The following is a 24,933-nucleotide window of genomic DNA, read 5'->3' on the forward strand; positions in this document are numbered from 1 at the left end:
ATGAAACTAATTTTCCTCATCTCATATGATTTTATTTTATGCATATATTATAAAATATTATATTGTTAATTAATTTTAATTTATAAGCATTACAGGAATATAACACTTTATTTGTTTATTTATATATTTAATTTAAAGTTAGTCATTTATTAGAAAAGATAATAACTAATATCTTTTCATATATATTTCATTAATAATGATTAATTGAATTAATTAATTTAATAATTTTAAGTATAACTAATGTTTTTTTATTCAAAAAAAAAGTATAACTAATGTTTTCTTAAAAAAAGAAACTAAAATCAACAAACCGAGCTGTCTAAACATCGTATTCTCATTCCCCAAGACCGCAGCCGCCAGCCCTGCTCCTAGCACAGCCGAGACGCACCAGCCTCAGGACTATCGGCGCCAACAGCAGCAGCTCCAAGCCTCATCGGTTGGGTATCATCAGCGACGACGCAGCCCCTTGAGTACCACCAGCAAGTCGATCCTCAGGTCTCTCCATCTCCTTCATTGCCTCAGAAAGCACACGCAGCCCCTAACGTCCATTGCACGTCGATTCCCAGGTCTCTCTCTCTCTCCCTCCCTCTAGATTTCGTGAGTCTCTCTATTTCACTGAGTCTTCCCTAGTCTCGTGAGCAGAATGCGTTGTTTATCCAACTTATCTAAAATTGAACTCTTATTTTGCTTTTATTGTTGCTGTGTGCGATCAAGAGGCACTGCATGCTTGATTTTTTCTGGGTATTTAGATACTTTATGTTACCTATTTGAAATGCAAAAACCAGGTTCGGGTAGCGAAAGCAAGTTCTAAACGAGTTCGGATAGATCTGGATATTCCATTTATAAATGGTTTGGATTTTGGGTACCCTCAATTTCGCGGTGCCCTACCCGTTTACCTTCCTTCGACACTTTCGCCGGTGAGCTAAGCTTGAGGTACTCTAGCAGCGATCCTGATTTTTTTTTTTTAGTATTTTAATTTTTTAAAAAATTCTTCAATTAAGAAAAGTGCTATTGCATTTGTCGATTTGATTTCTGAGAAAGTAGATGAACTGAAAATGCTTGATCATTTGCCGATACTCGATATAGTATCTTAAATTCCCTAATAGCAATGTTTGTTAATGCAGCTAAATTGCGAAGAAGAAGAAGTTTGTTATATATGCATTTCGTTTTATTTGGCAAAGTCTCGCAAAAGGAACAATAAACGAAAGGGGGGAGATGGGTAGATTAGCAGTTGCACTGATAGTGAGCTTGTGGTTGATTCCTACATCAATTCTTGTCAATCAAACTGTGCCTGAGCCTTACATGGTAAGATTTTGTAACAAAAGTTATCATCCTTTTTTTTTTTGTTCGTACTTTCTTTCTAGATTTTAATAGAAGCACATTATGTACAGGATGAGATATTCCACATACCTCAGGCTCAACAATACTGTAAGGGTAATTTATGGAGTTGGGACCCCATGATTACTACGCCCCCTGGATTGTATGCTTTCTATCTCATCCCAGTTAACTTCTTCTATTTAATAATCATTATGCTTATGTTCTGATTCTTTATCCACATGCACATTTTAATTGAGAGTTGCCTTCTACCATATCCTATTTAATCTTTTTTTCAGAAAAACACCAATTTTTCCCAAAAGGGATGAAAAAAGAGGTGCCATCCATACTCCAATATATTTTCAAACAATTTCGAAGCATTTTTTGGAACATGGATGGAGTTTAATAATGTAATTCACTTTTTTGGTTAGAGAAGTTGATACATGCAATGGATAACTCTTGCAGGTACTATCTTTCACTTTCCCATGTTGCTTGTTTGCTTCCAGGCATGTTTCTTGTGCAAAAGGTGTCATCATTTGCAGAATTGTGTTCTACTGCAAGGCTGCGCTCTCTAAATGGTGTTTTGGCTATATTATGCAGCATCATCATATATGAGATAATTACCCACTTGAGACCGACTCTTTCTAAAAGAAAAGCAGTATCTTTTGCTGTGATCCTAGCCCTGTATCCGCTCCATTGGTTCTTCTCTTTTCTTTACTATACTGATGTTGCATCACTTACTGCAGTTCTTGCTATGTATCTCACATGCTTGAAGAAGAAATACTACTTCAGTGCATTGGTAAGGGAGTTATTTCAATTGTACTTTTAACAGTCATCTAATTATTGTTTATTTATTTTCCAGACACAACTTAAGATAGTATGCTGGAATCCTGAATTTCTTTATCTTATTTTTTGTTTTAAAATAGAGAACTCTCATGTCTCGGATATTTATCAGAAGAAGAAATTTTTTGAGTGTAGTAGGGAGCCTTAAATTTACAATTCTTTCAAGTTCTTCCTTCAGAATGGAAACCTCAACTCAGCATTGCAATCTCATACACTTTTTACGATTTGTGTCATTCTCCAGCAATGATTTGATAATGGTGCATGTTTCTGCATAACTAGAAACCATCTTGGGCTAAACTTGGATGACTAGTTTCTGAAGGAATATTTTGAGGTGTGATGTCATGGGCCTAGTAATTTCAATCAAACATTCAATGACATTGTTGATGTCTCATCGCAGAGTGGTGTTGCCTCACAATTACATCTTCCTTGTCTAGATTCAATTCATTTACTTTTATGAATGTGCATTTAGTTTTTTTTTTACTCTAAAGTGATAAAACGTTCTCTCTCTCTCTCTCTCTCTCTCTCTCCTTTTCCTTTTTCTTGCTTGAGGCTCAAGTGGGTACATAGTTATTGCCTCATTCCTTTCAATTACTTCAATAACTTTGAAGTCTTCGTCTTTATGGGTAGTTAAATGTGGGTTATAAACTTAAAAGAATCCTAATAGAAGAATTGGTTGAGAAATTATTTGGAGTAACTTGAATGGAAAAGCTTGCAATTTTTAGTATAGCATCCTGTTATGCAGTCATTCAAATTTGCAAAAAATTGTACCATTGCTTTCTGGAAATGCCAACAAAATATCACCCTAAAAGGTTTATGCTACAAAACTTGACATTGCTAATGGTCTTTTGTTTTGTGGAACTTATCATCTCTCTCTTTTTTTTTCTTTATTTTAATAGCTTGGGGCCTTTGCAGTTTTCATTCGACAAACAAATATTATATGGATGCTTTTTGTTGCATGCACTGGGATAATAGATACTACTATGACCCATCCAAGAAAAAAAGTGAAAGTAGATGAGTTAAATGAATCAGTGAAAGAAACTGGCCGATTAATTCATAACGATTCTATCTCAGCAAGCTCAAATATGAGAAGACGAAAGCCCAATAGTGGTGTCAATGCCAGCAAATATTCAACAATCACTGCAACTGGCTCCTTAGCAACCCAATCTTCAGGTTTTAATCTGCATCTAGGATGCGTTTTTGTGATTGGTGAACTTTTGCCTAGTTGTACTCTGCAAATACCATATCCATCTCTTATGGGCCCAAAAAATGAGCTTGCCAACTTTGTTTGTCCTGCACAGAATTGTTTTTTCTTCATTCTCAATGCTAATTACATCTTCTGACATTATATTGCAGGTTTTCTTGATGAGATTCGGGAAATCTGTTTGACATCATGGCCTATGAAGTGGAAACTTTTCATATCCTTTAGCCCCTTCTTTATGGTATTGGTGGCCTTTGTTGCTTTTGTCCGTTGGAATGGGAGTGTAGTTCTTGGTACTACTCGTATTTCATGCTCTATTTGATGGGTTAGGAATTTGTTTCTCACACTGTTTCTTAATGTTTCAGGTGCAAAAGAAGCTCATGTAGTTTCTCCTCATTTTGCACAGTTAATGTATTTTAGTCTGGTTTCTGCTCTGGCAACAGCTCCAGTGCATTTCTCTTTAAGTAATGTTGCAAATCTGTTCGAGTCATTCTGGAAAAGCAGGCTCAGCTTCTTTCAATGGCTACTGGCTCTTACTGCTGGCTTCCTCTCTGTTCATTTTTTCAGGTCAGTGCAGACATCTGTATTTTGTCGTATACTGAGTGTCAGTGAATCACATATTTCATAGTTTGTTTGCTAGAACTCAATAAACTGGGTTCTTGTATAGAAGTACCTGCCATACCTTTACACTGTTTTGTATGTTGACTATTCTTATGCACGCTATAGTCTCCAGCCATTTTATAATAAAGTTGACAGCTACTGTTACAGCATTGCCCATCCCTATCTCGTTGCTGATAATCGGCATTATACCTTCTATCTCTGGCGGAAAGTCATCAAAGCACATTGGTTGATGAAGTACCTTTTGGTTCCATTTTATGTTTATTCCTGGTCATCCATCTTCAATATTTTGGGTTAGTATTCTCTTTTCATAATTTATTATTTGTTGTGTTTTGAGCTTCATTTTTTGACCTCGTTTTTCTCATCTTTTGGCAGGGAAAGTTCGACAGAAAGTGTGGGTTTTGGCATATTTCTTGGCTACAGCAGCTGTCCTAGTTCCTGCTCCATTAATTGAGTTCAGATACTATACCATACCATTCTATTTGTTTATACTTCATTCCCATGTCGATGACAATGAAAGCTGGATAGCTATGGGACTGATGTATTTGGTAATCAATGCCTTCACAATGGTGATGTTTTTATTTAGACCATTCCATTGGAACCATGAACCTGGGGTCCAGAGGTTTATTTGGTAGATGGGTACCTGGGAGATGCTTCACGATATCTTGACATTATTAAAGTTTGATCACTCGGCTCCCTGCCTTTGATGGATGTATTTTAGCTTCCAAACCAATAGAAACAAAATTACTTGTAATTACTAATTATGCCGTTGATCTCATGATAAGAACTCGTTGTTCCTTTTTAACTTGCTTGGAATGAGAAAAATTAACTTCTTGAGACTAAGTAAAGTACAAGGAAAGGTTGTCGGGTTTTGGTTGATCTAGCAGTTGGCCTCTTGTACGTATATAGATTGCTGGCTGCAGCTGCTCCTTGCATTTCTATCTCTGGTTTGCTGGTGAACTCCCATCACCTCCATCTGTAAATTGCTCATATCAATCAAATCTTAATTTCAAAATAAATGAAATCGAGTATATAATTTTTTTTTACATGCAGCCATTTTAACAATTTATACAATCTCCCACCTTACTTTCTCTTACATGAATAAATATAATGTACCTAGCAACTAAAAGGATAGTTGGGTTATATCATTAGCAGCCCAATGTGTTGGCATCCAAAACCACAGGAACTTAACACTCTGAAAGTGGCATTCTCAGGTATTCTATGTGTCCAGTCCAAGGTTAGCTTTTAATATTCATTGGCATGAGATCTCAGCGTTGTGGCCAACAAAAAATAAATAAAAAGTGAGATCTCAGCGTGTGTGCATATCTTCTCTTGATGACAGAACAGTAAGAGATTGTTAGTGATTTATTGGTATGAATTGTATGAGGTTCGAATATTGATATTCCTTTCTGCTTTCTCATATTTAAAACGTTCCTTAAGAATAAGGAAACAGTCTATGGCACTTGCCAAAAAAATGGCCTGTTAGTTATTCTATATTTCTTTGCGATTTCTTCTGGGAGAACTTGTTTTATGTCCTATCATATCACATCTATTAAAGGTAAAATGCCCTTATTTGCTATATTAATGAGAATTTATATATCGAACCATTTATTTTAATATTTATTAATTTTATATTCATTGCTAATTAAGTTGCATTCAACCCTTAAGTTCACTTAACAAAAAAGTGTTGAACCATTCATCTTAACACTCGATAATTTTATATTCATCGTTGCAGAAAACTCAATTTCTAATATAAAAGCTGCAAACACAAAAAGATGATGTCCTTGTTCATCAATGGATGCACTTACTAGTAGGTAGCATTGGTTACAAACTCAATTTTTTTTATTTAATTTTAATTTATATTTAAAGTCGAGATTTTTATAATTCTATAAATGAATGAATGCAATACAACCAAGTTAAAACTTAAAATATTTAATAGATGAAGATCTATGATCAAATTGAATGCTTTGGGTCCCTATTCCTTCAGTCCTGAGACCTACATGTAAGCTACAACACAAACACACATTGGATTTTGAACAAAATTGGTTTGATTTCAAGCTCTATATACAGTACAAGGGACTGCCCTAGTACAAATGGGGACCAATTACTTACGATGATAACGCAGTAGGAACGTGGTCCTCAGTGGTGAAAGAAAAAACAATAATGCATAAGAGATAGGTTTCCTGCCCACTTTGCTTAAAAACTGTTGGCTACAGCAAAAATATGAAAATGAAGAGGGGGAAAGGTGAAAAAGGAGGAATTAGATGCCAAGGACATATACTGGGTTATGATCGTACCAAATGCATCTAATCTTGATAGACAAGTTTGGAAAATTATTGAACCCATATAAAATTTTTTCACCTTTCACGTTTCACCTTTCAATAATACACTTGAACATATATGCAGGAATCTCTTGAAAAACAAGTTTCCTTTTATTTATATATTTGGTGTCCTATGCATAGGCTTCACATGCACATATTGCCTAGAAATTTTATGCATACATACATATATATGGTACAAAGAAACACCTGACCTAAATCACCACTGCTGCTGTTTGCATATTTTCCTGAGAAAATTCCTGTAGATTTCAAAAGCAAGAGCCTTCCTGTTCACATATGACATTGTTTATATTAATTAGACATAGCAATGACAAAAAAAATTATTTAACAGTAAACGTAAACGAGGGTTCGTAGGATAAATACAGTTATAAAGAAAACATGATATGTATTTTTACATCTATTATGTTCTTGTCCTGAAGCTAACTTAAACCTTAACTTTCCTACCCTTCTACTGTTACCCTTATGGTGATAGAGAATAAAAATGAAGTCTGTGGTCCTCACATACATAAATCTTCTCCTTTCTTACTACCCACTTCTCATCAAGGGTCTTGGTGTTCTTTCTCTTCTTCTTCTTCTTCTCAATCTTGATTTTGCTGCTTTTGTTCTCTCCTCCTCTTCCTTCTCTCAGTATGGAAACTAGCAAAGCTGAGGGGAAAAGGAGGAAAGAGGTGGAGGATGAGGAGGATGAGGAGGATGAAGAAGACGCTAGTGGGTTAGGGTTTGGAGATGATGAGAAGAAGAAAAGAGGCAAGAAAGGATCTAATGCCTGTGGTTCAATGGCTGCTGCAGTTTCATGCCAAGCAGAGAATTGCACGGTTGATATGACTGATGCCAAGCGATACCACAGACGCCATAAGGTGTGCGAGTTCCATGCCAAGGCTCCTGTTGTCCTTGTTTCTGGAATCCATCAACGCTTCTGCCAGCAATGTAGCAGGTGAACTAAAACCCTAATTTTCTTGTCCTTTCTAATCTTTCCACTTCTAACTTTATAAAATACCATTAGCCTTAACTCCTGATTCTACCTCTTGTTAATGTCTGTTAAGTCATTTCCAATAATGTGGAAAACCCTAATTTCCAGGTATTTAGGATTTCAATAAAATTCTTTTTTTTATAACAAATTAAATCAATCTAATTTCATTTTTATTCGATTAATTATCTATCTTCCGTTTTTAGAATGTTAATTCAAAAATAAAAATATATAAAAATATCATCGACTCAAAAAAACTCTAATATAATTAAAACTAAACAATACTTCTACATATTTACTTATCAAGTTGAACTAATTTTGTATCCTTCATGTTAGCTTGTGTTATATATATGAATTATATTTTTTTTTGGGAAAAAAAAGGGAAAAAGAATACTAAGATTGCTTCTAATTCCGACCTAACCCTGAGTGAGATGGCTCACAATTAACCCATGATGAAACAGTACAAAAAAAAAAAAAAAAGGGGGGGAAGTGAGCTGGAGATCACAATACAATTATGAATCATTCCAGAAGCATTAAAAGGGGAAAACACAAACCCCACTTGCATTAATGTCTTCTTTTTCATTCCCATTTTTTTAATTTTTCTTTATGTATATTAGTCAGTGAATATATCCTGTTTAAGCCTTTGTTTTTTATTTACAATTCCAATGGCTTAAGTAAAAGAAACTGTATCTGCATTCATAAGTGTAATTACTGCTTAAATTAGGTTTAGGTCTAAAGACAAGAGCTTTGAGAATTGAAGATGTAGCTTTGAAGGGAGGCAGAGGGTGTGCTTGCTTAATTGAACCTTTAAATCTTATATCCAAAAGACAATCTTTTTCCTTATAGAAATATTATCCATTATGCCTATTAATTAGGAGTTTTCTTTTTCTTTTCTTTCTTTACATGTTTTATTTATTTATTTATTTGTTTCTAATTAAGCATGATGCTTAATTGTTACTCTTCATTTCTTATAACCAATATATATACAAAATATAATACTCAACTGCTTATTTTCTTTTACATATCCCAAATTATTTGTTACTTTATTTTTTAAATATTAATTTATTTATTAAGTTTAGAAATAATTTAATATATATATAAATTATTTAAATTTTTTTTGCCATTATAGATGAAGGATATACTAAAAAAATATTTTATGAATTTTATTGCTTTCAATTATTTTTTAAAAAAATTATATTATAAAAATTAAAGTAAGTTTATTTTAATATGATTGAGAGAGTATAATATGTAGAATGATTTGAGACCCAAAAATCTTCTGCTCTTTTTTAAAATTTTAAATAGATTAATTCTGCTATGAAATGTGTATCCCATAAGTTGATGGCATGGATTATAGATTAAACAATAGAATATTTTATTATTATTACCCCTTTTTTCATAGTGGAAGATATTGATATTTTGATAATATTAATTGAGAAGGTTCATTATTATTAGTGAAATTCAATTTCTAAAAAATAATGGCCTTTAAAATTATTTATGCCTTAATGACATTTTATTGAATTTTTTTTTCCTATGATGACAACATTTAAAGTTATAAAGGGTATAATTTTTATGGATAAGTTTTCTTTCTAGATGACAATCCTCAAAGTTAATAAAGTTTTTTTTCAATATAAATAAGTTATATACCTTTTTTATTTTAATTTCAACTTAAATAATTTAAAATATAGTAAATATTATATCATTATTTTACAACATTTCCTCAGTTCTTGAATATTCTAGTGGCTTTTAATTAAAATAATTTTTTTTCCAATAGTTCTAGAATATGATGAATTAATTTTGATTGCAAAATCTAAGTAATGCCTAAACCAATTTTGAGGAAAAACAAAAAAGTGGACAACTTAAGTGAAAATTAAATTTTCAAAAATGGAAAAAATTAATTTTCCATTATTGCTTCTCTGCTATGGACAAATAATTAACATGTATTTGTTGAAACAGAGAGCTTTTGGGTTTAAATTTTATAAACTTTTCAGGATGAGTTATATCTCAAATTTCTGTTTTCCTTCTCTCCAATGTTTTCCTTGGAAATGATACTTACAGGTTCCATGAGTTATCAGAATTTGATGACAACAAAAGAAGTTGCCGGAGCCGTTTGAAAGGACACAATGAGAGGCGCAGGAAAAGCTCATCTGACTATCATGGAGAAGGCTCATATTGACAAAAAGCTTACTGCTCAGAGAAGAGGTATAGGCTTACAACAGGGGACGAAAGTTGGACTATTTCCCAATAAAATTGCCTCTTCCAAGCATGTCTAGATTCAAATATGTCATCTTTGGCATATGCTCTCTATCTTCTGTCAATGTAATAATGTACAACTTTCATTATAACACTACTTAGCACTTCTCAATAATTTCTGTGGAGGTATTTCATTAATCCCACAAATTGTATGCACAAGTGCATCACATGATGTCTGTGGAAGTAACAGAGACAAGGTTCTCACCATGCAAACACAGATGAAGTCTATCAGAAATTGTTTTGTAGGAGTGCTAGAGTCATTATGTCATTGATTCATGTGGATCCCCTCATTTAATATATGTAAGATCTACCTGAATCAATGGTAGAAATGAGTTAAAATTTCACATAATCCTGACGCAAAAATCGAACTTAAACGAATTGCTTCATTGCATTAAAATCAAGCAACCGAGTATTAGTAGATACAAACTAGTCAAAAATCAACTAGATTGACAAAATGTTAGTTGTTACAATAGGAAATGATGTGAATAATTCTCACAGACAACAATAGTATGCTCAAGCATGACTTGCTGAGGAACATACACTACCACACTACAAACTTGTACAGCAGCAATCCTCCTACGCTAATATTAGGAGGTAATCTGCAATGGATGACTTAAAAGTAGATCACTGTTATCTGCAAAGCCTACAATGTCAGAGCACTCTTCTCCAAGAAATAGTATGTGAATTCGTACTGGTTCCCCAATCCATTTTCTAGAACTTGCCCATCCCAAAATCTAAACAAAAATTTAATAAAAGCCAACAAATCTAGTGAGGGCGATCATCTTGGTAATTGACTATCAAATTCAATCATGCCTGATCCCCAACATTTTCATGGCAAGTTCCCAGGTGACTATTGCAGCAGCATTAGCTGGAAATGCTCGCAATATTGTAGGACCCAAACCTGCATAGCATCCTTTAAGTCCAGCCCTCCTGTAAATCTAACAGTAAGGATCACTTAGCTTCTTCATCCCTTTTATGCATCATCAGGCAAACCACCAAAGGCAGGAATGTTGGGTATTCCAAAATTATAGAACAAAAAGAATAAGAACCTCTTACCGAGTTCAGCACCTGAAATGGATTTCTGGTAGAGCTTTTATCTGGAGCAGTCTGGATGACAGTCTTTGCCACATCCAAGGGCAAAACAGCAGACCAGAACTGGATAACGTGATAACAATAAACACTAGCTAAAGCGTGGCATATAAGCATAATAAACATCTGAAAATGCAACATTATGGTTCAGATATATATGCAAGGCTGTCAGAGTTCTTACAGCTACACCACCGAGGCCACCACTCACAATGCCAACTCCCATGTCAATCAAACTGTTGTGGTCAGAAAAAGAAGCTTTCAATTGTAAATGCATGTGATAGCGGACATACTCATAAACACTAAAGAAGACTGCATTTCCAATAGCTTCTCTTAAGAGTGTTGTAAAACCCCCTCGAAAAATGCCTGAAACCTGAAAGGCTTTCCATCAGAATCAGACCAAGACCATGTTAAACTTAAGTAGCCAATAGGAAGAGGATTTTTCTCACCCCTTCATTTTTCACTGTTTGAAGGGCACAATCAAGAGGACCATTGTATCTACTGAACTTTGGAACTAAGGAGTCAGTACCCTGAACTTGCATCCTACACTGGAGAAACCCAGTTTCAAAAGAATGCTACCAAAAAACAATAACATGGAAGAAAACAGAGCAATATTTATATACTCTACAAGTAACTGACCTTTACTAGCTCAGATGGACATAATATAAAACTTATAATTGCTCCACCATAAGCTGCAGAAGGAATTATTACTTGGGGCATGGGCAAATCACTATCGACTCCTCTCTTCATGAGCATTATAAGGAGAAAAAGGTCACAGGTAACCATGGATAGCATCGATATGACAAAAGAAGCATCCAGAAAATCATTAAGACGATGGATTCACAAGAATCTCCAGCAGAATAAAATACCTGTATATCAATGCCAAATAAATAAAGCATACAGGCTTATTCAATTCACTCCTTACATACCTGCAACGACTGCTTTGTTTGAGAATAAATTCCAAAAAGAAGTGAACTCTCAAAAGCCACCCCAACAAACGATGATGTTGCACCCCTATAAAGTCCTTTAACCTGCCAAAGACAGCTATCACTTTTTTATTCTTTGAGCTGTCATTCAGAAAATTCAAATCCTAAATACCTTCATCCCACTCCATCAAGGGGAGGGACCTGCCTGCACTATTTGAGATGACAAACCAATACAATTTTTTTTTCTAAAAAAAAAAAAACAACAACAGAGAGCTCCTAACTAAAAATACATTAAAGAAAATTTGAGGGAAAAAAAACACAAAGGCAATCAAAGAAAAAGGTGAATTCACTTGGCATTGTTGACATGATAGCCATTATTTCAAACATATATTTTCACAGTATCATCTTAAATCTCCAACATCCCCCCGCCCCCACACACACCAAAATGTTATAGATGCCTTTAGTGGAAAGGCGTATCAGAAACGCAATAAACCTTCAATTCAGGATTCCATTATGCTGCCCAGCAATTACTCTAATTATTCTGCTTGCAATTAATGAGCAATTAACATGTAATTGAATTATATTTTCTTATTGTAATTTCTCTTATATAAAGAGATAATTTACATCAATAAAGCAAGCAATATTTCAAACACATAATCTGAAAAGTCAAACTCCGTCTCTCTTAACAGGTCTTGAGGTTCAAGTGCTCCCTCAGAAGAGCTCTACATTTCAGCAACCATAGGTTCACGAAGAAGAGGTAGAAATAGAAACAAGGGGCTGACTCTTGAAGAAGACTTTGTGGTTCATCGACCCGTGACACGATCCCTTGCTAAAATACACAACAACTTAGTATCAGAGCCAATTATCATGGGAGATCCTACAAGAGATGAACTAAAATCTCTTATCCAAGAGATCCAGTCTCAAAATGAAGCTCGGGTGATATTGGTGGAATCACGCTTGGAGACTCAATTTCAAAATTTATCTCATCAAATACAGAAAATTCTGGGCAGCCTTAGTATCAGTGGAGACAAGGAGCCTGAAGTGGAAATGAGTAGCAGTACCCACCAGATTCAACGAGACGCAAGGGAGATATACATCCAGGTGCATATGCACAACCTGCAGGAGCGATATGTCAAAATGGACTTCCCCGTATTTGATGGGTCAGAAGACCCACTCAGTTGGTTGCACAGATGTGATCATTTTTTTTCAAACTAACGAGCACCTGAGGAGGATAAGGTGGGGATTGCAGCCTTTCATTTGATAGGCGAAGCTCAATTATGGTTCTACAAAATTAGTCAGGAGGAACCGAGGCTACCTTGGGCAACCTTCAAAGAATACTGCAACATGAGGTTTGGTCCTCCACTCCGATCTAATCCATTGAAAATTAGTTAACTTAAGACAGACTGGTTCCATAGAAAAATATTAAAGACAATTTCAGAACTTGTTAGTCCGAGCTACCACTGTCCGAGAAGATCAACAGATTGATTTTTTTATAGCAGGCTTATCAGAGGACATACGGGTGGACGTGGAATTGCAAAATCCTGGGGTACCGGAGGAGTAACTGGGTTAACATCAAATCAACTATGACACCAAAAGCACTCTTTGCCACAAGAAGCAACTCCATCACAGCTCTGAGTAGTGGCAGCAACTCCACACCCTTTATTAAGAAGCTATCCCGAGCAAAAATGGCAAATAGGAGGACAAGAGGGCTATGCTACAATTGTGACGAAATGTATAGCGCCGGCCATCAATGTAAGAAATTATTTTGGCTGGAAATTGATGATTCAGGTCTAGAGAATGACAATGAAACAGAAGCAAAACCGGCAATTTCCTCCCATGCCATTACTGAGCTCCGACATTCTCGCACTATGCAAGTGGTTGTAGAAATCCATGGCTATCCAATGAAAGTACACCCATAATATCCTACGCAGCATGGCTGCTCAATGCTTACACATTCCGGTTAAACAAGGAACCGGTCTCCAAGTGGCAGTAGCTAATAGCTAGAAAATTCCCAGTGCTAGTACCAGTAAAATGGATCTCCCACTTGCAGAATGCTTCTTTCCCATTGAACTTTACATTATACCTTTAGCTGGATATGATATAGTTCTTGGAGTATAGTGGTTAATGACATTAGGGCCAATCTGGTGTCACTTTGCAACACTCACTCTGAGCTTTGAGATGGCAAAGCAACAGGTTGTTTTGCAAGGCTTGCAGGCTAAGCTTCAACCACATCTCCATGTATTATGCCCACAAGACAAACACCAGCGGCCGAATCCTCTATTGGGTGACTTTCACATTCAGTTTCAAGAGCCTACAGGGTTGTCCCCAATTCGCAAATATGACCATAGTATTTGTTTGCTTCCTGGTTTCCCTCCCGTGCCAGTCCCCAATAAGGCAATTGATGCTCTTTTACCAAAATAAGTGCGCAGATTTCTTGGCTTAACCGGCTACTATAGAGAATTTATTTGGGATTATGGACAAATTGTTGCACCTCTTTCACAGTAATTAAAAAAGAACCGTTTCAAATGGACCGAGGACTTCACAGTAGCATTTGAAAGATTAAAACAAGCCATGGTTCAATCCCCTGTCCTACAGCTACCGAATTTCAATGAGGAATTTGAGGTTGAGTATGATGCCTCCGGCGAAGGTATAGGTGCTGCAACACAGCCATCCCATAGCTTTTTTCAGTCGTCGGTCCTACAACTACTAAATTTCAATGAGAAATTTGAGGTTGAGAGTGATGCCTCCGGCGAAGGTATCGATGCTGTCCTCCAACAACACAACCATCCCATAGCTTTTTTCAGTCATAAGTTAGCAGTTTGTCATCACCAGTTGGCAGCTTATGAGCACAAACTGATTGGACTGGCTAAGGCAATTCAACATCGGCGTCCATATCTTTGGGGCAGATCTTTTGTCATTCGCATAGACCATTTCAGTCTTAAGTACTTGCTTGAACAATGCCTCACAACTTCTCCCCAACAACATTGATTGAGTAAGCTTATGGAATTTACCTTTCGAGTTGAGTATAAAATGGAGAAGCACAATAAGGCAATTGATGCTCTTTTACGCCGCCAAGATGAACCTGAATTATTCATTGCAATTTCCCAGCCACATGCCCTGTTATTTTATGCAATTAGACGTGAAATTGTTGAAACTAAATCCCCATCTCAATTGCAACAACAAATACTCAATGGCGATATTGATTCTGACTGGACAGTATATGAAAGACTAATATTGTACCGAAATAAAGTTCATCTCTCCTCCACTTCTTCCTCAATTGAGACCATCTTGAATGTTATTCACAATGAAACTCATGAAGAAGTGCAGAAAACCCTCTACCGAATTCGCAATGAGTTTTATTGGGAAGGTATGAAATCGGTCATTACAAAATTTGTTACCTCCTGCCCTATTTGCTAGCAGAATAAAACTTCCAATTTCATCCTGCCGGATTACTGCAGCTATTGCAACTTCCCATGTATGTTTGATCCGACATCTCCATGGATTTTATTAAAGGGTTACCAAAAGTAAATGGGAAGACAGTGTTGTTAGTGGTGGTTGATCGTTTCTCAAAATATGTCCACTTCATTCCCCTGCTCCATCCTTACACAACAGTCAGTGTGGCTTATATTTTCTTCTCTCATATCGTCCGTCCACATGGACTTCTTGAATCTATTGTGAGTGACCGTGATGTTTTTACAAGCAATTTTTAGAAGGAATTATTTTGCTTAATTGGAACCAAACTAGCCTTTTCATCAACATATCATCCGCAATCAGATGGTCAAACCGAAGTGGTAAACCGCACCATCAAAATGTACCTTTGATGTTTTGTAAGTGACAAATTAAAGAGTTAAGTGAAATGGTTCCCATGGGCAGAGTTTTGCTACAATACTTCCTTTCATACAGCCCTTAAAACTTCTCCATTTCAGGTTGCTTATGGGCGTGTACCCCCCCAGATTGTTGTCCTATACTCCGGGCAGCTCTCGCGTAGAGGTAGTAGACCAAGCATTGCTGAATCGCAATCAAATGATCAAACCGAAGTGGTAAACCGTACCATCGAAATGTACCTTTGATGTTTTGTAAGTGACAAATTAAAGAGTTAAGTGAAATGGCTCCCATGGGCAGAGTTTTGCTACAATACTTCCTTTCATACAGCCCTTAAAACTTCTCCATTTCAGGTTGTTTATGGGCGTGTACCCCCCAGATTGTTGTCCTATACTCCGGGCAGCTCTTGCATAGAGGTAGTGGACGAAGCATTGCTGAATTGCAGTCTCATCTTCAACAAGTTCAAACAAAGATGGAGTACTATGACAAAAGACATCGAGACGTCACCTTTGAACTAGCTTGAGTTTGGCTTCGCTTATACCTCTTCTGTCAATTTTCTGTCTCAAAATAGCAAGGTAACAAGTTTGCCAAAATATTATGGTCCTTTTCAAATATTGAAACCCATCGGCGATGTTACTTACCAACTTGCCTTCCTCCTACAAGTAAGATCCATGATGTATTCCATGTGTCCTTGTTAAAGCCCTTTAAAGGACCTCCTCCCTTCACTATGCCCACATTACCCACCCTACATGACGGACATGTTGTTCCCAAACCTCAACAAATGCTTAAAGCTCGTATCAATCATGGTGAATGGAAATTTTGGTCCACCGGTCTGGCTTGACAATTGACCATTCCACCTAGGAACCCCTTTCCCAGTTCCACTTAACATACCCACTTAACATACCCTGACTTTACATTTGAGGACAAGCTATTTATCCAGGAGGGGAGTGATGTTATAGATGCCATCATTGGAAAGATTTATAAGAGATGCAATAAGCCCACAATAGGAGGGAATTCACGCACTGATTAAGCTCTCAACAAGGAAGGAAACAGGAAATGACAATTATCATGGCAATCACCTTCAATTCAAGATTTCATTATGCTGTCCAGCAATTACTCTAATTATTTTGATTGCAATTAGTGAGTAATTATCATGTAATTGAATTCTATTTCCTTATTGTAATTTCTCTTATATAAAGAGATAATTTAAGTCAATAAAGCAAGCAATATTTCAAACACATAATCTAAAAAGTCAGACTCTGTCTCTCTTAACGGGGTCTTGAGGTTCAAGGGCTCCTCAGAAGAGCTTTACATTTCAGCAACCATAGGTTCATCAAGAAGATGTCAAAATAGAAACAAGGGGCTGACACTTGAAAAAGACTTTGTAGTTCATCCACCCGTGACCCGATCCCTTACTCAAGAACACAACACAACACAACACCTGGAGAAATTAAAACTAGTTAACTACAAACTTACACGGAAATCCAACTCAAAAAAAAAGAAAAAAAAAAAACACTAGAATACATATATGCAAGTTCATTCATGCAAGATGCTAGCCAAAGCTATCTCATCTCGTTCTTGAAATCAGTAAGAAATCTGCAGCCCATAATACGCTTACATTGTTAGTGCTTACATGTCATCCAACAGTACTAATAATAAGTGAATGCATAAAAATTATCACATAATCAATCTGATGAGCATAATAAATTTAAAAAAATGGAGTTAATTTGTAGCTCACAATAAGATGTTAAAGAGAAGCGTACTCCTTCAGTCTGTAGGATTCTAGTCGTACAATGTAGACCATTCCTGTACTTAATCCCATGCGCTTCCGTATTGTGTTTTTGCAGCTTTACCTGAGAAAAATGAAGAAACAAACAAAACAATCACACGTATAAAGAGAATTTCAGTAACATATATCCTTGAAGCCACTAAACTATGCAAATTAGTTAACAAAATGAGTGATTGAAATGTGCAGGCATTTTTCTAGTATTTGCAGAACCCAGATCAAATACATATACCTTGACGGTGTCGAAGGGATGACCGGTGATAACAGTGGCAACACCGCCGAGTAAACCGGCTAAGTACTCCTTGTAAGCTACAGTGTCCCCCATTTCCCCCCTTTTTCTCTCTCTCTCTAAACCCCTAAACCTCTGTACTTAATATGATATATTAGGGGAAAATGAAGAATAGTGGTGGTGATGATCTTCGTCACCACCCACTACACTTTCCCTCTAACTGGGTGCGAATCTACGACCGCAAGGAAGAATGAAGGTGCACAGAGCGCATACTAGCCAGAAATGGCAAGCGCAATTAGAGAAAAAAAAAAAGATGACGCTTGATGAGTGTTTTTTCGGCGTGTTACGATTAATATCAGGCTCAGCCCAGAAATGATACAATATCGGCTCAAAATTAAGAGAAAAAAGGCTTCTGAAGCCCAGCCTAAGGCCCAAAAATGTAGATCTAGAGACCGAAGAAAAAAGGGGAGCAGCTATAATGGTGTTATTACAGTGAATGAGTCGTATTATTTGGAGCGTTTTGCAAAATTAGAGTCGGGTGAATATAATTTTGTCAATTTAAATCGGTTAAAACTTATTTATCGATTTGGGATTCGCTTGCCACGTGGCAGATGAAAAGAGGATTTGGCGCCTCTTTGACAGGCGCCAGGCTCGACGGCCTCTCAAAGAGGCGCCTGGCACCTTAGGAAGTTTTTTTTTTAAATTGTGGCCCGGCCCACTTTAAGTGGCGTCAGACCACAATTTAATTTTTTATTTTTAATTATTCATATATTATAATTAAATATTTATATTATATTAATTTAAAATATTATATTTTTATAATAATTATTTTTTTTATAATTTTAATGTTGTAATATTTAATAGATTTTATTATTAATTTTTAAATAAAAAATTACTGATATTATATAATTTTAAAGTTTAATTTTATTGTAATTAGATGTATAAAAATAATTCGATTGTGATTGAATGTATAAAAATAATTTATCCTATAATATATATTTATATAGTGATAAAATTTTTTATTATTTTAATAAATTAATGTATTAATACTGTGATTAAATAGTATGAGCAATCTTGTATATGTATAATATTATTTAATAACTCTCCAAAATATCAAGACAAATTAAAAATAATTATTATATTTTATAAAAATATTTTTAATATATAAGAATTTAATAATAAAAGACTGCACATAAAAAATATTTACAATATAATATTATTGTATACACGATCACTTTATTAAATTTTTTATAATATACATTTATCTAATAATTTTGTAATTAAATAGTACCGGTAATTTCATACACATTTAATATTATTTTATAATTCTACAAAGTACTAAAACCAGTTATAAATAGTTATTTTATTTTATAAAAATATTTTTAATATATAAGAATATTATAAAAGTTAATAATAAAGAAATGCACATAAAAATATTTAAAATTATAATATTAATCTGCTATTAAATTTATACAAAATTATTTAATTGAATTAATTACTTAATTTATTTATTTTTTTAATAAATTATAAACAATTTATATAAAATATTTAAAATTATTATATTATCGTGCTATTAAAATATTTAATTAAATTTATTATCTTTGATAAATTATAAATAATTAGGTGATCATATATAACATTTAATCACAACATAATTTTATTCTATAATTCTAAATAATAATCTAATAAAAAGTAAATTTAATTTTTATAATTTTAAATATTCATATTAATTAGTTTATTTATTTATTTTTATTAATTATTTAAATTATAGTATAATTTTATTTTATAATTTTAAATAAAAGTACAATAAAAAATAAATTTAATTTTTATAATTTTAAATATTCATATTAATTAATTAATTTTTTTATTAATGATTTAATTTAATATTCTTATATATATTTAATTATTAAATTGATATAATATAAATATTTAATTATAATATATTAATAATTAAAAATAAAAAACTAAATTGTGGCCTAACGCCACTTTAATTAAGTGACGCCAGGACAATTTAAAAAAAAAAAAAAACAAGCTTCTCGAGACGCCAGAAGCGACCGGGCCTGACGCCTGTTGTCAGGGTCATAAAGTTTTCAGGGACCAAACTGTAATTTTCCAACATTGGAATTCCTAGAAAGCAATATTGGGATAAAATAGTAGAAATTAGTAGGAAGATAATGGCCGAGACAATTTGTTGTAATTCCTTTCCATGTATTTATTTTAGGGGGTGTCATATGAGACATGTTGATGTCTCCTCCTGCCAGAAGCCTAGTTGTTCCTAAGGCTCTTTAGGGGGGAGTGACTAGTTGGCCACCAGCTGGGGCTGGGCCCAGTTGGCTACCGTAGGCCTACGGATATCCTGAGTTGTGCCTTCACTCCTTGTAGACCGTCCCCCCTGTCTACAAGGGAGGTGAGAATTATTGTAACGATTGCATTGATGATAATGTATAATTACCATTTTGCCCCTGGAATAAAATAAGTAGCCTGTTCATGAATTTCCATGTTCAGTTCTTATCTTTTGTGCCTACTGTGAGGCTTCTAATGGAATGTTGTATGTTGGCTTCGTTGTTCGTTTATATAACCTTGACTAATCAGGGTATTCATGTTCACAGGATATTGGGTGATTCTTACGGCTGACTTGGCTTGAAGGTGTTCAAGTCAAGTGCCGCACGGTTCCAGGCGATTGCTAAAATCTGAAACCGTGACAATTGGTATCAGAGCAAGAAAGATCTGCGAGCAATATAAAGGAATGACGAAGTTGGCATATGCCCGAACACCATTGAGGGAAGGGTGAGAATCGTGCTGCCTGGTTGGTTGTCTATACCACTTAAGAGGAGAAGGCGTTGGAGATTGATTCTGGTTAGAAGTGCTTTGAGGCACTAGAAAGAAAAGAAAGAAAAAAAAATGAACGTTGTTGGCTATGATGGCCAAATTGGCGAGAGATTCAGGCCATCCAAAACCTCTTTCAGGCGAATGACACTCAGTGGGGTGATCTTGAGCATAAAGTGGTGAAAGGGGGAGGTGCTGACCTCCCAATTATGGAGCTACGAGGAGTAATAACACACTATGAGGCAAAAAAAGACAAAAGCATGAGCCTTCGGGCTAGACTGGCCATATTAACTAGAGGTGTTGCACGCTCCATAGGGACACCCTTGGGAGAGAGGTAATGGCCTAGTACTGCACACTCCATTGGAAATGTCTTCTGGAGAGAGGGTAATGACTAGGTGTTACCTACTTCCTTTTAGTGGCCCTTGGAGAGGGAGTAATGACCTCAGGGTATAGTGGTAAGGGGGAGGATGAGCCAATAGAGCTTGAGGCCATCTGAGAATCTCGAGACCATTCCACTCAGAATTGAGGCAAGAGGCCTTCTGAGACATAATTGAGGCAAGAGGCCTCACGAGACAGAATTAAGGCAAGAGGCCTTCTGAGACATAATTGAGGCAAGAGGCCTCCTGAGATAGAATTGAGGCAAGAGGCCTCCTGAGACAAAAGTGAGGCAAAAGCCTCTCATGTATTGTTTTGCTTGCAGGAATGGTGCAAGAATATTAAAGATAACATAGGAGAGACTATGAGCAATACTTCAGAAGTGAACCAGAGGAACATTTATCAATGGCGTGCATTACGAGCTAATGCCTATGAAGTAGGCAAGGGTGGAATCCCAGAACCTCAATCCGTGTCGTGGGATGAAGGTAAATGATTTTCTCTTTAATATGAACTTATTTATTAATATTATTGGGAAGTGGGATGGAGCATATATATAAAGAACAACATTTATGTGATCGAACTATAAAGCTAGATTTATTCCAAGGATGAAAGTGTAAAGTCCTATGGATAGAGAGCGTTCCCACTGGACATGAGAAAAGGGATATGAAATGGTAAGCTTCAATTTTACTACAAGAATGTAACATTCGTTATTCAAGAGAGTTGGTAAACTCCAACAAAGTGTTCATAAGGAAAGTACATAAAGGAATTGTTTAGCATATATGGCTAACACAAAAGAATGTGGCACTTGATTTTAATAGAGTAAGCGGATTGTGACAACAAATTCAAGAGACATGGATGAGCTTAAAACCTTCCTGGATAAGGTCAAAACTTGGAGGAATATGGTGTAGAGCAAAGGGGGACTAAGATTGAGTGGATTCTATTACCAAGGAGTTAAAAGAGATGTTCAACTCTGGTATCTAATTGATAGCCGCCTAAGAAGATGGGCTAAAGCAGTAAGTGGGGGAGCGATCTGAAATGTGATTAACAGGATGACATAAAAGTGGCATAACTAAGCAGTATGAAGTGTTCTCTATGAAGAAAGCCATATTATTCCACAAATTGCCTGGGCAAAAATGCTTCGAAGGTCTGGAAGGACTTGGTGAGTAAGGGAGGAGGGAACATAAGGTATAAATCATAGAGTTGTCAACTCTAGGTTGTTTGTACTTTCTTGTTCCTCCTCGTCTAAGGTAGTATTGTTCGCGTGAAGGGATCAAGCATGATGGAAATATTCTGCGAGTTGTGTGTCAAATAAGAGACATGGAATGGAGGAGGAGATCTTTAAAGTCTCATGGAGGACTTTAAGAGAGGAAATGAGAATCGGAGCTAGTATAAAACAACATATCATTGCCCGGTGTCAGGTATATTGGAGTTGATGCTACAAAGCGGGCACAGATACAAGATTCGTGGACTGTTTACACAATTGCTAGAACCAAGACTAAAACTGAAGTGGATGATATGAGGAAATATAGATAAAGCAGGCAACTTGAGTGCAGGGATTAATGTGAGCATGTCCTTTGACAAACTCGCTTAATCAAGGACATCGAAAAGCAAGATGGACTTCACAATTCCTCCTTATAGTGAATCCGAGACGTTAATGGGTGTGGCGTCTCCCAAGAAAGACACAAGTTATCTCTGTATTGTCCAATAATTGTTCCTTGATAAAGGAGAGGTAATCGAGAGTAGTGAAGAAGAAACTAGTGGCTATCCAGCATGAGGGGGTGCAAGAGTAAACTCGACAAAAAGTAGCATTTGATGAAGTATTATCTGTTTGTGAGTAAGTGGAACAAAATAAATAAATGTGGTGATTATGAAAAATGAGTATCATGGTTATCAACTGTTATGATATTCTCCTATAGATGACTTGATCCTGGTGCATAAGTAGTGAGCAAGTTATTGCTCCTATAACTCTTGCCATGTTATGCAGCATTGTTAGTGCAGAAAGAAGAGTCTTGAGGGATCCCTGTGAAACACTGGTGTGGATGAGATGGTGATAGATCAAAAGTGGTAGTTGCCTCATCTCTCAAAAACATATCCTTTACAAGAATACAGAAAACGAGCATCAAAATAGGAAGGGCATACACTAAAAAGGAAAGTAATAATTACAAGAGTATGAAACAATGTATGATAGGTGCCAACCAACTATGATTGCCGAGCACATGTTCATTCTCTTTGAGGTAAGTGAAAATTTTGATCAGACAACCAAGAGGCATGTAGGGTGACATTGGGCGAGAGTGGTATCAAATTCCATTGAGAGCAACAGGGTTGTGAAAAAGTAATTCACTCGTCCTACGACAAAAGAAGGAAGATAAGTGGAAACTAGCAAAAGTGAGGACCAGTGGGCTAGTCAAAGGAGTGTGGGGCTCAAGGTAATGAGGAGAGATTGAGATCCTTAATGACAATTCAGTACGAGAGAATGGAATTTAACAAGAGGGAACTCTCTCACATCATCAGACGAGTATAATGCTTTGGTGTTTCCTGATATCATTCTTTGTCTTACTTCATTTTTAGTTATTCATTTATTCTGAGATATTTTGTGTATTATTGAGTCAGGTTGCTCGTGATGTGGGACTTGACAAGTTGGTGCTAACAGATATTGTGAACATACAGGGTATAACTTCCTTAAAAAGAGGATGGGAAAATAAGGTGTAATTAAAAGGACAAATTTAGTCCTACCCTTGTTGTTGAGCAGGAAAGAGACCTCATGGCTAAACAAAATTTCTCACAAGTGGATCAACGTGGAGGAGGACCGAGATAGGTCGAGAAGCACAGGTTGCCTAAGCCAAGTTGGTGAGGCAAGTCAATGTTGGGAGCTATGATGAAAGCGGCATAATAAAGGGGGTATCTTCTAGTAATTTCTTATTGTTGAATCATAATGATGATATTAATTGCTTTATGTATAGTCAATCTTAATAGCTGTTTTGAGTAGTCTTCTGCGGCTCATAGGGTTCAGTGGTCGTGGTTATTTGGTGTGTAATGTGTGTCGTTTTGTAAGCATTTTGCATTAACTACATTCTTAGGAAGAGAGGAAAAGGAGATAAAGTGAGCATAATACTGGAGCCTATGAAGGGAGGATTGTAAAACGGACAAAAGAAAAAGAGAGTGTGGAGAGATCTCTATTGACAATGGGGATACCGATTTCTTAGGAGTATTCGCCGAGCTTCGCTGCAAGTGGGATAACGTGGTGTTATGTCAAGGGAATGGGTAAAAGCAGTTCAAGTCTTAGTAGTCAAGTGCGGTTGACACTCCGGTTGAGTTGTAATGGGTTGTAGTTTAGATGACTTGCTATACTAATTTGTATTTCAATCTGACGTGCGTGGTACTAATCTTTCTTATGAGACTATTACAGGTTAATCACGATGTCGTGTGGCACGAGTGTATGCAGGTGGATAGATTTGTTGCCCGACGGGGTCGTGCTTTTGAGGCGAGGAGTAAGGTCGACAATTAAAGATGAGTAATGGCGAGACAGATTTGGGAGAAAAGAACTAGTGATCAATGAGTTCAGGCAATAAGTTCATGCTAAGGAGTAAAGTAGCAGTTTCTCGCACCATATGCAGTAAACTAAGGAATCAATGGCAGAACATTTACCACTAGAAGATAGAGCTTTTGTAGTTTCATCATCATTAAGAACCAGCAGTTCACAGAGATACCAAGAACGGAATCATTTCATGCCAATGATTAAGGCTGCCCAACAATTTAATCAAGCAGGACTGGGGTCAGATCCCACTGTGAGTAAGCATAAAAGCGTCGGACTCGAAGATTGAAGATCCCCAACAAAGTCAGTCGACGAGGACGTCGACCGTTTAAGTGGGGGAGTGTCAGGGTCATAGAGTTTTCAGGGACCAAACTGTAATTTTCCAACATTGGAATTCCTAGAAAGCAATATTGGGATAAAATAGTAGAAATTAGTAGGAAGATAATGGCCGAGACAATTTGTTGTAATTCCTTTCCATGTATTTATTTTGGGGGGTGTCATATGAGACATGTTGATGTCTCCTCCTGCCAGAAGCCTAGTTGTTCCTAAGGCTCTTTAGGGGGGAGTGACTAGTTGGCCACCAGCTGGGGCTGAGCCCAGTTGGCTACCGTAGGCCTACGGATATCCTGAGTTGTGCCTTCACTCCTTGTAGACCGTCCCCCCTGTCTACAAGGGAGGTGAGAATTATTGTAACGATTGCATTGATGATAATGTATAATTACCATTTTGCCCCTGGAATAAAATAAGTAGCCTGTTCATGAATTTCCATGTTCAGTTCTTATCTTTTGTGCCTACTGTGAGGCTTCTAATGGAATGTTGTATGTT

General features: G+C 36.1%; 3 protein-coding genes across 11 annotated transcripts; 2 read left to right on the forward strand and 1 right to left on the reverse strand.

The window, feature by feature from the left end:
- The first annotated feature begins 288 nt into the window (after positions 1 to 288).
- Positions 289 to 4,813, forward strand: LOC110605349 (dol-P-Glc:Glc(2)Man(9)GlcNAc(2)-PP-Dol alpha-1,2-glucosyltransferase). Of its 5 annotated transcripts, none has more exons than XM_021743855.2 (10): positions 289 to 563; positions 783 to 930; positions 1,122 to 1,302; positions 1,389 to 1,477; positions 1,777 to 2,110; positions 3,051 to 3,324; positions 3,508 to 3,645; positions 3,718 to 3,919; positions 4,109 to 4,263; positions 4,346 to 4,813. In XM_021743855.2, exons 3-10 carry the CDS (start codon positions 1,213 to 1,215, stop codon positions 4,603 to 4,605), a joined length of 1,542 nt encoding a protein of 513 aa, XP_021599547.1. In that variant the 5' UTR covers positions 289 to 563; positions 783 to 930; positions 1,122 to 1,212; the 3' UTR covers positions 4,606 to 4,813. The 5 variants fall into 5 exon arrangements, with proteins under 5 accessions (XP_021599547.1, XP_021599548.1, XP_043808709.1 ...); XM_021743856.2 differs by having other exon boundaries at positions 4,121 to 4,263; XM_043952774.1 differs by lacking the exon at positions 783 to 930.
- Positions 4,814 to 6,664: 1,851 nt separating this feature from the next.
- Positions 6,665 to 9,774, forward strand: LOC110605283 (squamosa promoter-binding protein 1). Its single transcript, XM_021743727.2, has 2 exons — positions 6,665 to 7,243; positions 9,332 to 9,774. Exons 1-2 carry the CDS (start codon positions 6,939 to 6,941, stop codon positions 9,447 to 9,449), a joined length of 423 nt encoding a protein of 140 aa, XP_021599419.1. The 5' UTR covers positions 6,665 to 6,938; the 3' UTR covers positions 9,450 to 9,774.
- A 179-nt stretch (positions 9,775 to 9,953) lies between these two features.
- Positions 9,954 to 17,709, reverse strand: LOC110605282 (mitochondrial arginine transporter BAC1). 5 transcript variants are annotated; one of them, XM_043952776.1, is made up of 9 exons: positions 17,379 to 17,708; positions 17,099 to 17,213; positions 14,720 to 14,724; positions 11,542 to 11,643; positions 11,252 to 11,356; positions 11,062 to 11,160; positions 10,797 to 10,985; positions 10,583 to 10,681; positions 9,954 to 10,464 (listed from the first exon to the last, which is right to left on the reverse strand). In XM_043952776.1, exons 1-9 carry the CDS (start codon positions 17,469 to 17,471, stop codon positions 10,330 to 10,332), a joined length of 942 nt encoding a protein of 313 aa, XP_043808711.1. In that variant the 5' UTR covers positions 17,472 to 17,708; the 3' UTR covers positions 9,954 to 10,329. The 5 variants fall into 5 exon arrangements, with proteins under 5 accessions (XP_043808711.1, XP_021599415.1, XP_021599416.1 ...); XM_021743723.2 differs by lacking the exon at positions 14,720 to 14,724 and having other exon boundaries at positions 17,124 to 17,213; positions 17,379 to 17,707; XM_021743724.2 differs by lacking the exon at positions 14,720 to 14,724 and having other exon boundaries at positions 11,542 to 11,656; positions 17,124 to 17,213; positions 17,379 to 17,707.
- Between the last annotated feature and the right edge of the window lie 7,224 nt (positions 17,710 to 24,933).

The sequence above is a fragment of the Manihot esculenta genome, chromosome 17 (assembly GCF_001659605.2).
Source record: "Manihot esculenta cultivar AM560-2 chromosome 17, M.esculenta_v8, whole genome shotgun sequence".
Classification (NCBI taxonomy): Eukaryota; Viridiplantae; Streptophyta; class Magnoliopsida; order Malpighiales; family Euphorbiaceae; genus Manihot; species Manihot esculenta.

Excerpts from the sequence above, each read along its gene's own strand:
- LOC110605349 (XM_021743855.2), top strand. The coding sequence starts at position 1,213 with ATGGGTAGATTAGCAGTTGCACTGATAGTGAGCTTGTGGTTGATTCCT. Across the intron at positions 1,303-1,388 it reads CTGTGCCTGAGCCTTACATG|GATGAGATATTCCACATACC; the intron begins GTAAGATTTTGT and ends CATTATGTACAG. Across the intron at positions 3,920-4,108 it reads CTCTCTGTTCATTTTTTCAG|CTACTGTTACAGCATTGCCC; the intron begins GTCAGTGCAGAC and ends TAAAGTTGACAG.
- LOC110605283 (XM_021743727.2), top strand. The coding sequence starts at position 6,939 with ATGGAAACTAGCAAAGCTGAGGGGAAAAGGAGGAAAGAGGTGGAGGAT. Across the intron at positions 7,244-9,331 it reads TTCTGCCAGCAATGTAGCAG|GTTCCATGAGTTATCAGAAT; the intron begins GTGAACTAAAAC and ends TGATACTTACAG.
- LOC110605282 (XM_043952776.1), bottom strand. The coding sequence starts at position 17,471 with ATGGGGGACACTGTAGCTTACAAGGAGTACTTAGCCGGTTTACTCGGC. Across the intron at positions 10,986-11,061 it reads AAACAGTGAAAAATGAAGGG|GTTTCAGGCATTTTTCGAGG; the intron begins GTGAGAAAAATC and ends AAAGCCTTTCAG. Across the intron at positions 10,465-10,582 it reads CATTTCAGGTGCTGAACTCG|ATTTACAGGAGGGCTGGACT; the intron begins GTAAGAGGTTCT and ends CCTTACTGTTAG.